The 13,712-nt window shown below is 44.8% G+C and overlaps 1 protein-coding gene across 3 annotated transcripts in view; it reads left to right on the top strand.

Annotated features, from left to right (window-relative positions):
* Positions 1-553: 553 nt before the first annotated feature.
* The window catches only part of LOC116052933 (vesicle-fusing ATPase), a 54,767-nt gene continuing 41,608 nt past the window's right edge, over positions 554-13,712 (top strand). The window contains exon 1 of one of the 3 annotated variants that reach the window (XM_035994014.1): positions 554-796. In XM_035994014.1, the coding sequence (XP_035849907.1) occupies positions 785-796 (12 nt within the window). In that variant the 5' untranslated portion in view covers positions 554-784. The remainder of the gene's footprint in view (positions 797-13,712) is intronic. The other 2 variants (XM_031303789.2, XM_031303790.2) reach the window with 2 other exon arrangements.

The following is a 13,712-nucleotide window of genomic DNA, read 5'->3' as shown; positions in this document are numbered from 1 at the left end:
GGCCAGCCATGGTAGGTGGCAGAACATAGCTGAAGACAGGAAACCCTAACGCTACATGGTGTTTGCCTTTATTTGATAGGATAGCTGAAGACAGGAAAGGGGGGTGAGAGAAGAGGGACAACAGGCAGCTAAGGGCCGCAGGTCGGACTCGAACCCGTGCCACTGCTTATACTGTTTTTTTCCCCACTGCAGTACAGAGCCTCCCGTCGGCCAAAACGGTCTGTGCAGCTGGGGCGCTGTCTGTGGTGCTGAAGCAGAGAAAGACGTGATATTTACCAAAATAAAAGATGTTTTATAAACTCATAGGGCGAAAATAGCATGAGATGACAAGTTGTCTAGTAGATACGTTACAAATAAATAAATAAATACATGGTTGAGTTATAACATTCAAGTCAGTTCAAATGTATTAACATAATCACATGTACAGTCTCAGCGGGCTCTACACATTCATGGTCAATAAAAAAACGAGAGTTGCCAGTCAAATGCGTGTCCACGTCACGTGCCAATGTGCATCATTAACTGTCGACATTTTAGGCTCACTGCTGTTACAGTGAGCCACAGGTCGACCGTCTCCGCAGTGTTTTTGCACGGCAGGACATCAGGGAGAGACGAGTGATCCTCCTTAACCGCACGCGAGCTAAGCTTCCGCTTGATTCAGCCAATCAGCGCGAGGAGCGCTGCAGCTTATACACCCATCTGCTGCCGAGCCTTTTCCGTTCACTGTCCCCGCTGTCCTATGAATCATTGACCGAGCTGCATCCTTTGATCTACCGCAACCGTGAAGATGGCGGCCCGGGTAAGATATAAGCTATATACCGTGTGTATATATATATATATGTAGTGTATGTTTTATTAAGACATTAACACATTTTGTAATATCCTCGTGTTTCTGTGTGGAAAATAAGGGGAAACATAGCTTAAAATGTCGTGCAAGCGTTGTTTCACGTCAAATTGTTAAGTAGACGTGGAACCTTTTTAGCGTTTGAATGTCACCGCCAGAGCAGAATTTGGTGTTTATTTCACATGATGTCGCAGCCCCATAACCCTGACGTGTGCCGGGGGGAATCATTTCCGCCAAAATTGCATTATTAGCTCCAGTGTCAGACCCCCCCTCATGCTGCTAACCGCTGCCTTCTCTGGGAATTCTTCTGTATTAATCCTGGGCTTTGCTTGCCCTTGAGCCGAGGCGGCTGCGTAAAAAAAAAAAAAAAAAAAACGGCCACTGAAAATCTTTCACAAGCTACGCATGTTAAATAACAGAGTGGCCGTTTTGTGTGAGTGCTCACAGCAGCTCGGCACATCGTGTGCAACTAGCATGTCGAGCACGAATTTGATGGTATTGGTCAAAAGAGTGAGGTTAAGCGTTGCTGCTTAGCTTGAGCCTCCAAACTGCTATATGTGTCTGCGCTGGTAAGCTGCTGTTTGCGGTGTGGAGCAGCAGAGCAGTGCGTAGCTGACTGCTGGATTGTGTGCTTATGTATTTCAATTGTTGAGCAGAACCAACCTGTCGACGCACAGGGAGGATGATGTCAGGTTACCAGTGTCAACCTGCCCTGTTGTCTATCATCACTCTCATCACAGTCTCTATACTGTCGAGGGACGCAGGAGTGGTTCTATTGAACAGGCAGGGTAGAGCTGCAGCTTAAAAAAAGTAGCACCCACTGATTAGAAATACAGCTAAAATGGAATGACTAAGGGTAGGGCAAGCCTACGATTGCATTTGCTGCATCATGGCATTTATATTCCTGGTGGACGCAGGTTGCTGTGGGATGTAATCATGTGATACTCAACTCATGATTCCATGCGATTCAGGATTTTAAGTTAAAGATGCGATTTGTTTTCACAGAATGAGCTGCAGACAAATGACTGAAACGTATTCCTTTATTTATATAAACTGTGCAAATAACAGATGTGTCTTATTCTTCGGGAACCTGTGTTCCAGAAAGAATCATTTTATTCTTAAAATGTTGTGATGTGGCTTTAAACCCAGGACTTGGCATTTTGGTCCATCTCTTGTGTATCTCGGAGCAAGTCATGATGCAAGTTGCTAGTAGCTGTAGCATTGGCATTACACAGCAATATTGTCTCATTGTGCTCATGCTTTACTACAAAGAGAGTGAACATAAATCATGTACATTTATCCACGAGGGTGTACCTTTGTGCTGGTAGATTCAGTATATTCCAGCAGGGGGATCATGCAGATCCTAAAAGACTATTTTGCCACTTTTTATGTGGATGTCCAATAGGGCTGGGCGATGTGGAGAAAATCAAATATCACGATATTTTTGACCAAATACCTCGATATCGATACCGCAACGATATTGTAGTAGTGACTATTGGTGCTTTCACAAAATATTTACACAATGAGATTTTTGATAAATAATCATCAGTAATGTGGATATAATGACTAAGTGGGTAAAGGCAAATAATAGAACAGTTACAACAGTCTGGTAAGTTCAGAAAATGACATCACTATACTGTAATGCAGCCTTTAAAACCAGGAAAAGACAACACTTATGTCATATTACGATATTACGATATTCAAAATATAAGACGGTATCTAGTCGCATATCACGATATCGATATAATATCGATATATTGCCCAGCTCTAATGTCCAATCAGAGTTGATGATAAATGTAGTCGATGAAAGCAATTTATTCCTCGGTGCGTGAGATATTGACAGAGAAAGCTGCAGTTTGTAGCTGCAAAATTTGTTCTTCCTGCATTCAGTGACGTAGTTGGAGGCAAGGAAGAACTACAGGCTGTTCAGCTTGGATTTAGCCCAGGTAGCCAGATGCTACGGAACTAGCTACATTTCCATCAGCAAAAATGGCATCCCAAAATATGGCCGAGAGGGTAGGTAATGAGTAGGTAGTTTTGTCACCTGGCACTATTGTAAGCTGTTTTGTTGAGTGAATTTAAGTTGGCTTTTATTGTGAAATGTCAAATGAAAGTAGTGAAGCTGTAATGTGCTGTCGTTGACAACGTGGGAAATAATAAAGAGCTCTTAGGGTCTTGGTTCACACTGGTGCTTTGGACTACGAAGCCTCCTGTTTTTATGTTGTTTTTACAACTTGGGCTACACTATGTTTTGGCTGGGCTGCAAGTAGCTTGTGCGCAATGCATCCTGGTACATGTAGGCGTTGCCGGCACAGCGCCCGCGAGCAAGTGAACTAAGCTTTCCCAGTCAATTTAGCACGCACTGAGGAATGTATTGCTTCAATTGACTACATTTATCATCAACACTGTTTGGACATCCACATAAACGTTTTCATTCATTGGTTTCACCCCTTCACTGTAAACTAGAAATAGACTCATGCAGAAGGGACACCAGTGTTGTACTCATAGAAATAAAATGGATAGAAAGACATTCCCAATTCAAATCAACGCAGCAGAATGGTCAGAGCATTGGGCGTTTTGATGCGTACCGTTGCCATGCCACAGTGTAACTTAATGTATAAACTTCACGAGTGGCGGAGGTGAGGTTTTGCAGTAACAGCCAAACAAGCAGTAGAGTAGCACAGAGCCAGCGGCTAAATGAGTCAGCTTTAACAACTTAATGCTTCATCCACACACTCTTTTCACAGCGTAGGAAAGCACAGTGCTATCACCAGATGAGTGACAACTTCGTTTGGCTTGTTTTCTCTGATGGCATGGTGGAGTTAGCAGTAGCTAACACGGTACAAGTTTACAACAAGGTTACAACGGCAGCATTTTGTTTAACAGTCTCACCACTGGCTGATTTGTGGAGGAGGCACAACACCCGAGGGAGCCCGGTCAATACTGCATTAAAGGGCCGGTTTGGCTCAGTTGGTAGAGCAGGCGCACATAGAGGAGGTTTATGCCTCGACGCAGAGGTCCAGGATTCGAGTCTGACCTGTGACGATTTCCTGCATGTCTTCCCCCTCTCTCTCTCTCTCCCCTTTCTCACCTAGCTGTCCTGTCCATTAAAGGTGGAAAAGCCCCCAAAAAATAATCTTTAAAAATAAAAAAAAGGACCGCGTTCATGTGGAACGGATTCATGAGTTACTTCTTATGATAATGAATTAGTAGGGCTGCACAATATATTGTTTGTTATCGTCGTGGCAATATCAACTGTCATTCTTTTTGGTGCTGCCTTTTATATCCAATTCAATGTTTCATGTGTTCAATAAAAAATGTTGTAAATGATGTCCCTTCATTTGTTTTAAATTCAACAAAATTTGTATTTTTTGGGGGGCATTTTAGGCCTTCATTGTGACAGGACAGCTGAAGGGAGAAAGAGGGGGAACGACATGCAGCAAAGGGCCGGAGGTCGGAGTCAAACCTGCGGCCGCTGCGTCAAGGAGTAAACCTCTATATATGGGCGAGCGCTCTACCAACTGAGCTACCCCAGCCGCCCAATTTGTTGTATTTTAGCAGAATACTGAAAGCAGCAGAAATGCAGAACTGAGTAGACTTTTATATCTTATTTATTGGAAGTGATATCGTTATCGCGATATTCAACAACTTTATCGCATATTTCCCTCATACGGTGCAGCCGTTAGTTAGTACAAAAAAACTCAATGCTGCCACTCTCGTATTAAAAGAGAGCCTTCTGGGCTGCTGCATAGTTGTAAAAGATCATCTCAAGGAGTACACGATGTATACGTTGAGACATTAAATAGTACAGTACTGTATTTCCCATCTGAGGTGGTACATGTGCCACATACCTTTTTAAAACTATTAACTAAAATACCTGACAGCCCTGAGACTAGCTGGTCGGTAGCTGTTCAGAAATCCTTCTCCCTGCCAGTGTGCAGTGTGTTTAACAATAAAATACATTGGGCTTTTTTCCACCTATACATTTCAAAATAAAACATTTTAAAGCTGCAATTGCAATACCGTAATACCGTGAAACTGTGATATTTTTGCTGAAGGTTATCATACTGTCAGAATCTCACACCGGCCCATGCCTAGCTGAGACACATACACAGGATATCTAGGTGACGCCAACACATGCCGTACAAGCTCTATCATTTAAATTTCAATTGATGTTTTGAAACTTCTGCTGTCATATCAATATCATATATAGTTGATTTTAGTGCCGTGAGAGAAAATTCCTACCTATCCTATTAGAGCTGCAGAAATGAATCGATTAGTTGTCGACTATTAATCGGCAACTATTTTGTTAAGCGAGTAATCAGTTGCGTCAATAAGATTTCTCTGATTGCAGCTTGTTAAATGTGAATATTTTCTAGTTTCTTCACACTGTGACAGTAAACTGAATGTCTTTGAGGTGTGGACAAAACAAGACAAAACAAGACATTTGAGTGTATGTAGTGAATGTTAGTTGCGGCCCTAATCCCAATAAAACATCACTATTACACGACAACTATAAAGCAGAATCACATTAACCAGCTAAATGACTTTGATTAGCAGAAAGGTGCCTGAGGAATTGACTGTTGTACTGTAGTTGGCTAATTAAACTAACATTAGTTCTGTGAGTGAACTGAAAACTGTGTTTCCAGCTGAAAGGAAAAATAAGGCAAATGGTGCAATGGCTGTAAAACACATCATCAAGGATGTTGTTGTTTTTTTTCATGTCAACCATGTTAAACTCTGGACTGGATTCCTGTGTACACGGAGAGAGGCGATGCGACGGTACATTCCTCTTCTTGGTCAACCAGCATGAGTCAAAGTGTCCACTGACGTGATGTTCCCGTCCCCAGGCTGCTGAGACACACACACACACACACACACACACACACACACACACACACACACACACACACACACACACACACACACCCTTACCCTTCACCCACTCTTGCCCAGCAGACCATGTAGTGTTTCTGGGCATACTGCAGCCTGTCAGAGGGAGTCAGGGCAAAACAAACAGCTCCACAGACTGACACCATGTTGTCCTCAGCATCAGTTTCAACAGATGGGATATGGAAAAATGAAGGATTTAAGGGTTAATATGATGTTGGTTGAGGTTTGACAAATCTCTATCATCTCACTGTTTGATATGCAATATTTGACCAACGGTGTTGGGAGAAAAGCTGTTCATTAAATTAGCTCTCCCAATTCTCCTTTCCAAAGCAGGTGATGGCCTTTCAACAGGCTGCCTGGTTGTCAAATATATTCATGAATATTTCACGGCTTTTTGTGATTATACTGCCGGGAAGGCTCTCAGTGAGAAAAGAAGAAGATGTGGGTAGCTGCGTGTTGACAAGCCTCTGGCACTGACTTCCTGTATCTGACTATGTGCTGATTTCCCTGTAGAGCGGGGAGGCAAAAAGAGGATCCATCACTGAGTATGTTTACATGCACACCAATATTCCACCATTATTCCGAATATGACAATATTCAGAATTTGATACAGGTCATGTAAGCAGCATATTCTGGTTGGATATTCTGAATAAGGCCTTTTTCCGAATATAGCATTTTCCGATGAAGACGTGGGATATTCCGGTATTATTCGGGTTTTAGAAGCATTCTTTGGACATGTATACAGCGCATTCGGAATATGCGTCTCAATTAGGGTTTTTACCGCAGTTTACGGCCTCTCGCCTGTTTACGGCTTATGGTCAGCTCTGTGCGTTGCTATGGTTGCTGTACACAAACCAACCAGCCAACAGTTTGCAAGGCTGCAGACCCGATAAGAAGGAGAAACACAGCTACTTTTAAACATTATCAAAGACTTGGAAATCAACAGGTTTTTGGATATGCGCACACATCGCTACCGATTTATGTATTTGTCTATGCACCAAAACACCAAATTCCGTTTCAAGAAGCTGGTTGAAGGAATGAAAGAGGGACGCTGTGTTCGCATGGTCCAACTAGTCCGCCACAGCTGGTAAACTTTGAAAAAATCGTATTTTGCACAGCTACATGTAAACGGGAATTAGCGGAATACTCACTTTCATCAGCCATGTAAACAGCTTAGTCGGAATCTCGTCTTTTTCGGATTAAGGGCAAAAACCAGAATATTATGTGCATGTAAACGAAGTCACTGATGCCAAAATAACAAACTTGGGAGTTTGCCTGTTTGTTCTGATGCTGATCTCAGGCTGGGCTGTTTCCAGCTTGTCACTGACTGTCCACCGGCGTGGGAAGATGCAGAGATACAGTGTACACTCAGCTTCTTGCTTGTCATTGTGCTTCGGATCAAAAACAGCTCTTACAATGAACTGATTTTGCTTTTAGATGATGAATTATACTAGTTGTTTCAGTTTCTGCACTTCTGACAGATAGGGATGTAACGATGCATTGTGTGAACCAGTTAAAAATCAATATCAATGTGTAAAGATCACATCTGGTTGCGATAAAACGGCCTTGGGCGTAATCTATTTTTGATTTCACTTGTTTGAATTCAGACGTCACATATTCTTAGTTTATTTATTTGGAGAGATTTTTTTTCTATTTATTCAGTTATTTTGGTGTGGGTATTGTTTTACAAATCTAATTATTCATTTCTTTTATTTATTTTTTATTTAAGATGAAATCCAATTTCAGCGGCACTTTCGATAAGAGGACACATCTCTTGTTTTACACAGTTTATATAAATAAAGGAATATTTTTCAGTCATTTGTCTGCAGCTCACCGTTTAAAAAGATCCTGAGAAAACCGTATCGTGAACTCAAAATGCTCATGAGTTGAGTGTATCGTTACATCTCTACTGACAGATGGTTTCTAGTATAAATTGAAATTTTCTTCGTGGCCGTCATCATTTATTTAGTTTTCCAACAGTGCTGCGTAGGTGCTGGTTGGGCTTCGAGGACAAACCTGATCGATCCGATTGTTTCAAAATCAACACACAGAGCCTGGGTGCGTTTGATCCTTCAGTCAGAGAAGGAAAAAAGAAAAGAAAGGAAGACGCCTATTGGTGTAATAGAACAAGTGAGGGGGGCTGCAAAAAATGGCAGCTCTTCCGTTGTGCGTCTCTCTCTCTCGTTGCTCCTCTCTTTAACGAAGTGAGCACTTGGTCTCCCTCATAATCTCCCTGTAGTTCAGTCATCTTTTGCTCAGCAGCTCTTCGTCAAGAGATGGTTATTTGTCTCTCTGCTCCTGTGTGTGTGTTTTTCTTCCCACACCCAATTTCGGAGGAAGCGGACTACATCGTTGAGGTGGGCGGCTGTTAACTGCCTCAGTCGGTCCCTTCTGCACTGACAAACTCATTCCTCTCTATAAAGAAAAGCTTTCCACTTTTTTTTTTTTTTTTTTACAATCCCAATCAATTGACTCCCACCACCCTGGACCTGCAACCTAGTTTACCTACAGCAGCAGCAGCAGCACCGACATTTTCTCTGCATCTCAATCTTTCTGTCAGTCGTACTCTCCCTTTGTAGTGCTAACCCTAACCCTCTTTTTTTCTGTTTTCCTTTTTGCCTTTCACACAGCAAAACATGTAGACAAATAGGTGTATAGATCATAAACATACAGCACTGCTAAAAATATCTCTTAAGTCCTCAAATGTACCAGCTTGCTAAATGAACACTAAAAAATATGCAACAGTACAGGCTGTTCTCATGAACCAGTCCTACATATTAGCTACGAAAAGGAAAGCACTGTAATTCGTATGTATTCCATGTAATTTATGCTGTATGCACCACATTGACTGCCGCTGTATAAGAACGCTGTGGACCGCGTAGGGAGGAGGTCGGGGTGGATGAGTGGGTCACAGTCCGGATCGACGAAGGTTGACTTGGATTGTTCCGGCGCCGACGGAAGTTCCGGAACCTCTGAGCTACCAAGCGTCCATAATTTAATAAGATATACGAATGGGTGTGCGTACGTTGTCGTAGGATAACATAAGAGCCGAGAATGAGAATGCGTTGCAAACAGTAGCAGGCTCTTTTTGTGAGTGTGTGTGTGTGTGTGCATGATCCACCTCAATGAAAACCACATACATTCTGTACATACATTCTGTATGTTGTGCATATCTTGCACCTGCATGTTTAGTATGCGGGTGAGTGTGTAGGAATGTTTGTATGTGTGTGTGTGTGTGTGTGTGTGTGTGTGTGTGTGTGAGAGGGAGAGTAATGATTAATCCCCGGCTGTCTCGACACTGGGCCTTCCTTTTCGAGCTCTGAGCTGTAGCTATATTTAGAGAGTTAATGTGCTGCGGGGCAACCAACACAACACACCAGCAAATCCACGGATGCACGCTCACTACACACTGTGTTTCTGGCAGTGTCTGTGTGAGCCTGTGCGTGCATTCACTGCAGGCAGAAGCAACCTTCAGAGTGGCTGTTGGTGTGTTTGCTCTGTCAGATGTTGCACAGTTAGGCTGAGGGGATGCAGCTTACTAATTAACGCATTATATCTCCTTTGTTTAATTTGTACTTAAACGTAAAGCTAAACTTTAAAAAGTAACCGTTTAATCCATACTTACAGAAAAACTGCAACTTAGAGATAAACAAATGAGATATAACATATTAATGAGTAACATGTAGATCTTCGGACAGAACCGGACAGTCTATAACTTTCCTCCTGTTTCCAGGACAGCCCATTATTCCCGAAACCCCAATAGTCCTAAAAATGTCCCATTGGACCAAAAGCTTATTAGTCCGACAGCTTGTTATCCCGAAAAGAAAAGACCATGCTCCTAAGTTTCGTTGACTTTTATGCTTCTCACTCATCTCTAACAACCTCGTCAGCTGACTGTGGGCGTTCACTCTTTTAGTTAAACCAACCAGATTTTGCCACAATTACTGTGAGCCAATCATATCATTGCTGTCAAACCTTTAAACCTCTCTGCTGCTGCCAGTTGCCATTTTAGTGTGAAATGGATGCAACCCTCCTCCAGCCCATTCACCCTCCAGTTCTCATCACATCCAGTGCCCAGGGTTCCTTCCATCAACAGAAGTCCTGCTCCACATCGCATCCATCCAGATCCTCAGGCGTTTTTGCCTTTATTCCTTCACCACCACCAGTGTCTAGACTCCATCAGGGGATAGTCCTGTGCTTTTCATGGCATCCGATGGGGTCTAATCGCCAAACACTCTTCACATTTCTAAACCTCATCATACACCATGTCTATACATTTATTTCACTCTTAAATTATATCTCTTCTGACTGAAATATGGCTGCATAATGGTCCATGTATTAGAAATAACACTGCCCTGGGGCTTCCCTGGTAGCTCACCTGGTTGAGCGTGCGCCCCATGTACAAAGGCTCAGTGCTTACTGCAGAGGCTGTGGGTTCAATTCCAACCTGTGGCTTTTTGCTGCACGTCATTTCCCTCTCTCTCCCACTTTCCAGATTTTGGCTGTCCTATCCAATAAAGGCCAAAAAATGATCTTAAAAAAAAGAAAAAGAAATAACAATGCCCACTTTTCTACGTAGCAATTTTGCTGTCCTGTCATGTGTCCTTTTTTATGCTTTGCAATGCATATAATGGCATAAAACTATTTGATTATGTTTAAATCAAATTAACTTGATGACGAAGAGCCAATAAATAACACACTTAGTTATAACAAATTTAATCTGGCAGGGAAGCACCATCACAGCACTGTGTGTCCTGAAACCTTCTTGATTTAATACCGTCTTCAACAGAAGACTGCCAAGAAATTACTTAGTGTGATTTATTTAAATGGGAAAGTGAGTTGGCTCTTATAGGCAGCGTAGTAAATCCATAATGTGCGGATATTGAATGTGTGTCTGAGCCAAGCAGGAACTAGTCAAGGGCTTCAAAGTTGATTTTGGCTGTTGAAATTTGGCTTTTTATGACCTGTATCAAACATGCACTGGTGAATATCATATCAACAGTTGTATAGGCTTTTAAAGGCCTGTTTGTGCTTGATGTGTAGTTTATTGCATTAATCCATCCATCCATCCATCTTCTTCCGCTTATCCGGTAACGGGTCGCGGGGGTAGCAGCTCCAGCAGGGGACCCCAAACTTCCCTTTCCCGAGCCACATTAACCAGCTCCGACTGGGGGATCCCGAGGCGTTCCCAGGCCAGGTTGGAGATATAATCCCTCCACCTAGTCCTGGGTCTTCCCCGAGGCCTCCTCCCAGCTGGACGTGCCTGGAACACCTCCCTAGGGAGGCGCCCAGGGGGCATCCTTACCAGATGCCCGAACCACCTCAACTGGCTCCTTTCGACGCGAAGGAGCAGCGGCTCTACTCCGAGCTCCTCACGGATGACTGAGCTTCTCACCCTATCTCTAAGGGAGACGCCAGCCACCCTCCTGAGGAAACCCATTTCGGCCGCTTGTACCCTGGATCTCGTTCTTTCGGTCATGACCCAGCCTTCATGACCATAGGTGAGGGTAGGAACGAAAACTGACCGGTAGATTGAGAGCTTTGCCTTCTGGCTCAGCTCTCTTTTCGTCACAACGGTGCGATAAATTGAGTGTAATACCGCACCCGCTGCGCCGATTCTCCGACCAATCTCCCGCTCCATTGTCCCCTCACTCGCGAACAATACCCCAAGGTACTTGAACTCCTTCACTTGGGGTAAAGACTCATTCCCTACCTGGAGAAGGCACTCCATCGGTTTCCTGCTGAGAACCATGGCCTCAGATTTAGAGGTGCTGATCCTCATCCCAGCCGCTTCACACTCGGCTGCGAACCGATCCAGTGAGTGCTGAAGGTCACAGGCCGACGATGCCATCAGGACCACATCATCCGCAAAAAGCAGCGATGAGATCCCCAGCTCACCAAACTGCAACCCCTCTCCACCCCGACTACGCCTCGATATCCTGTCCATAAATACTACAAACAGGATTGGTGACAAAGCGCAGCCCTGGCGGAGGCCAACTCTCACCTGAAACGAGTCCGACTTACTGCCGAGAACCCGGACACAGCTCTCGCTTTGGTCGTACAGAGATTGGATGGCCCTGAGAAGGGACCCCCTCACCCCATGCTCCCGCAGCACCTCCCACAGTATCTCCCGGGGGACCCGGTCATACGCCTTCTCCAGATCCACAAAGCACATGTAGACCGGTTGGGCATACTCCCAGGCTCCCTCCAGGATCCTTGCGAGAGTAAAGATCTGGCCCGTTGTTCCACGACCAGGACGGAATCCGCATTGTTCCTCTTCAACCTGAGGTTCGACTATCGACCGAACCCTCCTTTCCAGCACCTTGGAGTAGACTTTACCGGGGAGGCTGAGAAGTGTGATACCCCTGTAATTGGCACACACCCTCTGGTCCCCCTTTTTGAAAAGTGGAACCACCACCCCGGTCTGCCACTCCTTAGGCACCGTCCCCGACTTCCACGCAATGTTGAAGAGGCGTGTCAACCAAGACAACCCCTCCACACCCAGAGCTTTAAGCATTTCTGGACGGATCTCATCAATCCCTGGGGCTTTGCCACTGTGGAGTTGTTTAACTACCTCAGCAACTTCCACCAGGGAAATTGACGACAATCCCCCATCATCCTCCAGCGCTGCCTCTACCATAGAGGGCGTATTAGTCGGATTTAGGAGTTCCTCAAAGTGCTCCTTCCACCGCCCTATTACCTCCTCAGTTGAGGTCAACAGCGTCCCATCCTTACTGTACACAGCTTGGATGGTTCCCCGCTTCCCCCTCCTGAGGTGGCGAACAGTTTTCCAGAAGCACCTTGGTGCCGACCGAAAGTCCTTCTCCATGTCTTCTCCGAACTTTTCCCACACCCGCTGCTTTGCCTCTTTCACGGCAGAGGCTGCAGCCCTTCGGGCCCTTCGGTACCTTGCAACTGCCTCCGGAGTCCTCTGGGATAACATATCCCGGAAAGACTCCTTCTTCAGTCGGACGGCTTCCCTGACCACCGGTGTCCACCACGGTGTTCGTGGTTTACCGCCCCTTGAGGCACCTAAGACCCTAAGACCACAGCTCCCCGCCGCAGCTTCAGCAATGGAAACTTTGAACATTGTCCACTCGGGTTCAATGCCCCCAGCCTCCACAGGGATGCACGAAAAGCTCCGCCGGAGGTGTGAGTTGAAAGTCTGTCGGACAGGGGCCTCCTCCAGACGTTCCCAATTTACCCGCACTACCCGTTTGGGCTTACCAGGTCTGTCCAGAGTCTTCCCACACCCTCTGACCCAACTCACCACCAGATGGTGATCAGTTGACAGCTCTGCCCCTCTCTTCACCCGAGTGTCCAAAACATACGGCCTCAGATCAGATGAAACGATTATAAAATCGATCATTGACCTTTGGCCTAGGGTGCTCTGGTACCAAGTACACTTATGAGCATCCCTATGTTCGAACATGGTGTTCGTTATAGACAATCCATGACTAGCACAGAAGTCCAACAACAAACAACCACTCTGGTTTAGATCAGGGAGGCCGTTCCTCCCAATCACGCCTCTCCATGTGTCTCCATCATTTCCCACGTGCGCGTTGAAGTCCCCCAGCAGAACTATGGAGTCCCCCACTGGAGCCCCATACAGGACTCCATTCAAGGTCTCCAAGAAGGCCGAATACTCTGAGCTCTTGTTTGGTGCATACGCACAAACAACAGTCAGAGTTTTCCCCCCCACAACCCGCAGGCGTAGGGAGGCATTAATGCATTGCATTAATGCCATGCATAACTAAAAGTTGAGAAAGCACACAGCACTGATACAATTAATAGCTGGGCTTGGCTCTTATTTCATTCACTTGGACGGAAAAGTCAGACTACAATGGTTTGAAATTGAATTGCAGTGAAGTTAAATGCAACACATTTGTTTGACATTGATTTTTCTGAAATTCTTTTAGAAATTACAAAGCCAAACTAGAGGCTGAGAGGCTTTAGCGTAAGTGATATTGAAATATAA

This window comes from Sander lucioperca, chromosome 17 (genome assembly GCF_008315115.2).
Source record: "Sander lucioperca isolate FBNREF2018 chromosome 17, SLUC_FBN_1.2, whole genome shotgun sequence".
Lineage (NCBI taxonomy): Eukaryota > Metazoa > Chordata > Actinopteri > Perciformes > Percidae > Sander > Sander lucioperca.
This window is presented reverse-complemented; position numbering and strand designations above follow the sequence as displayed.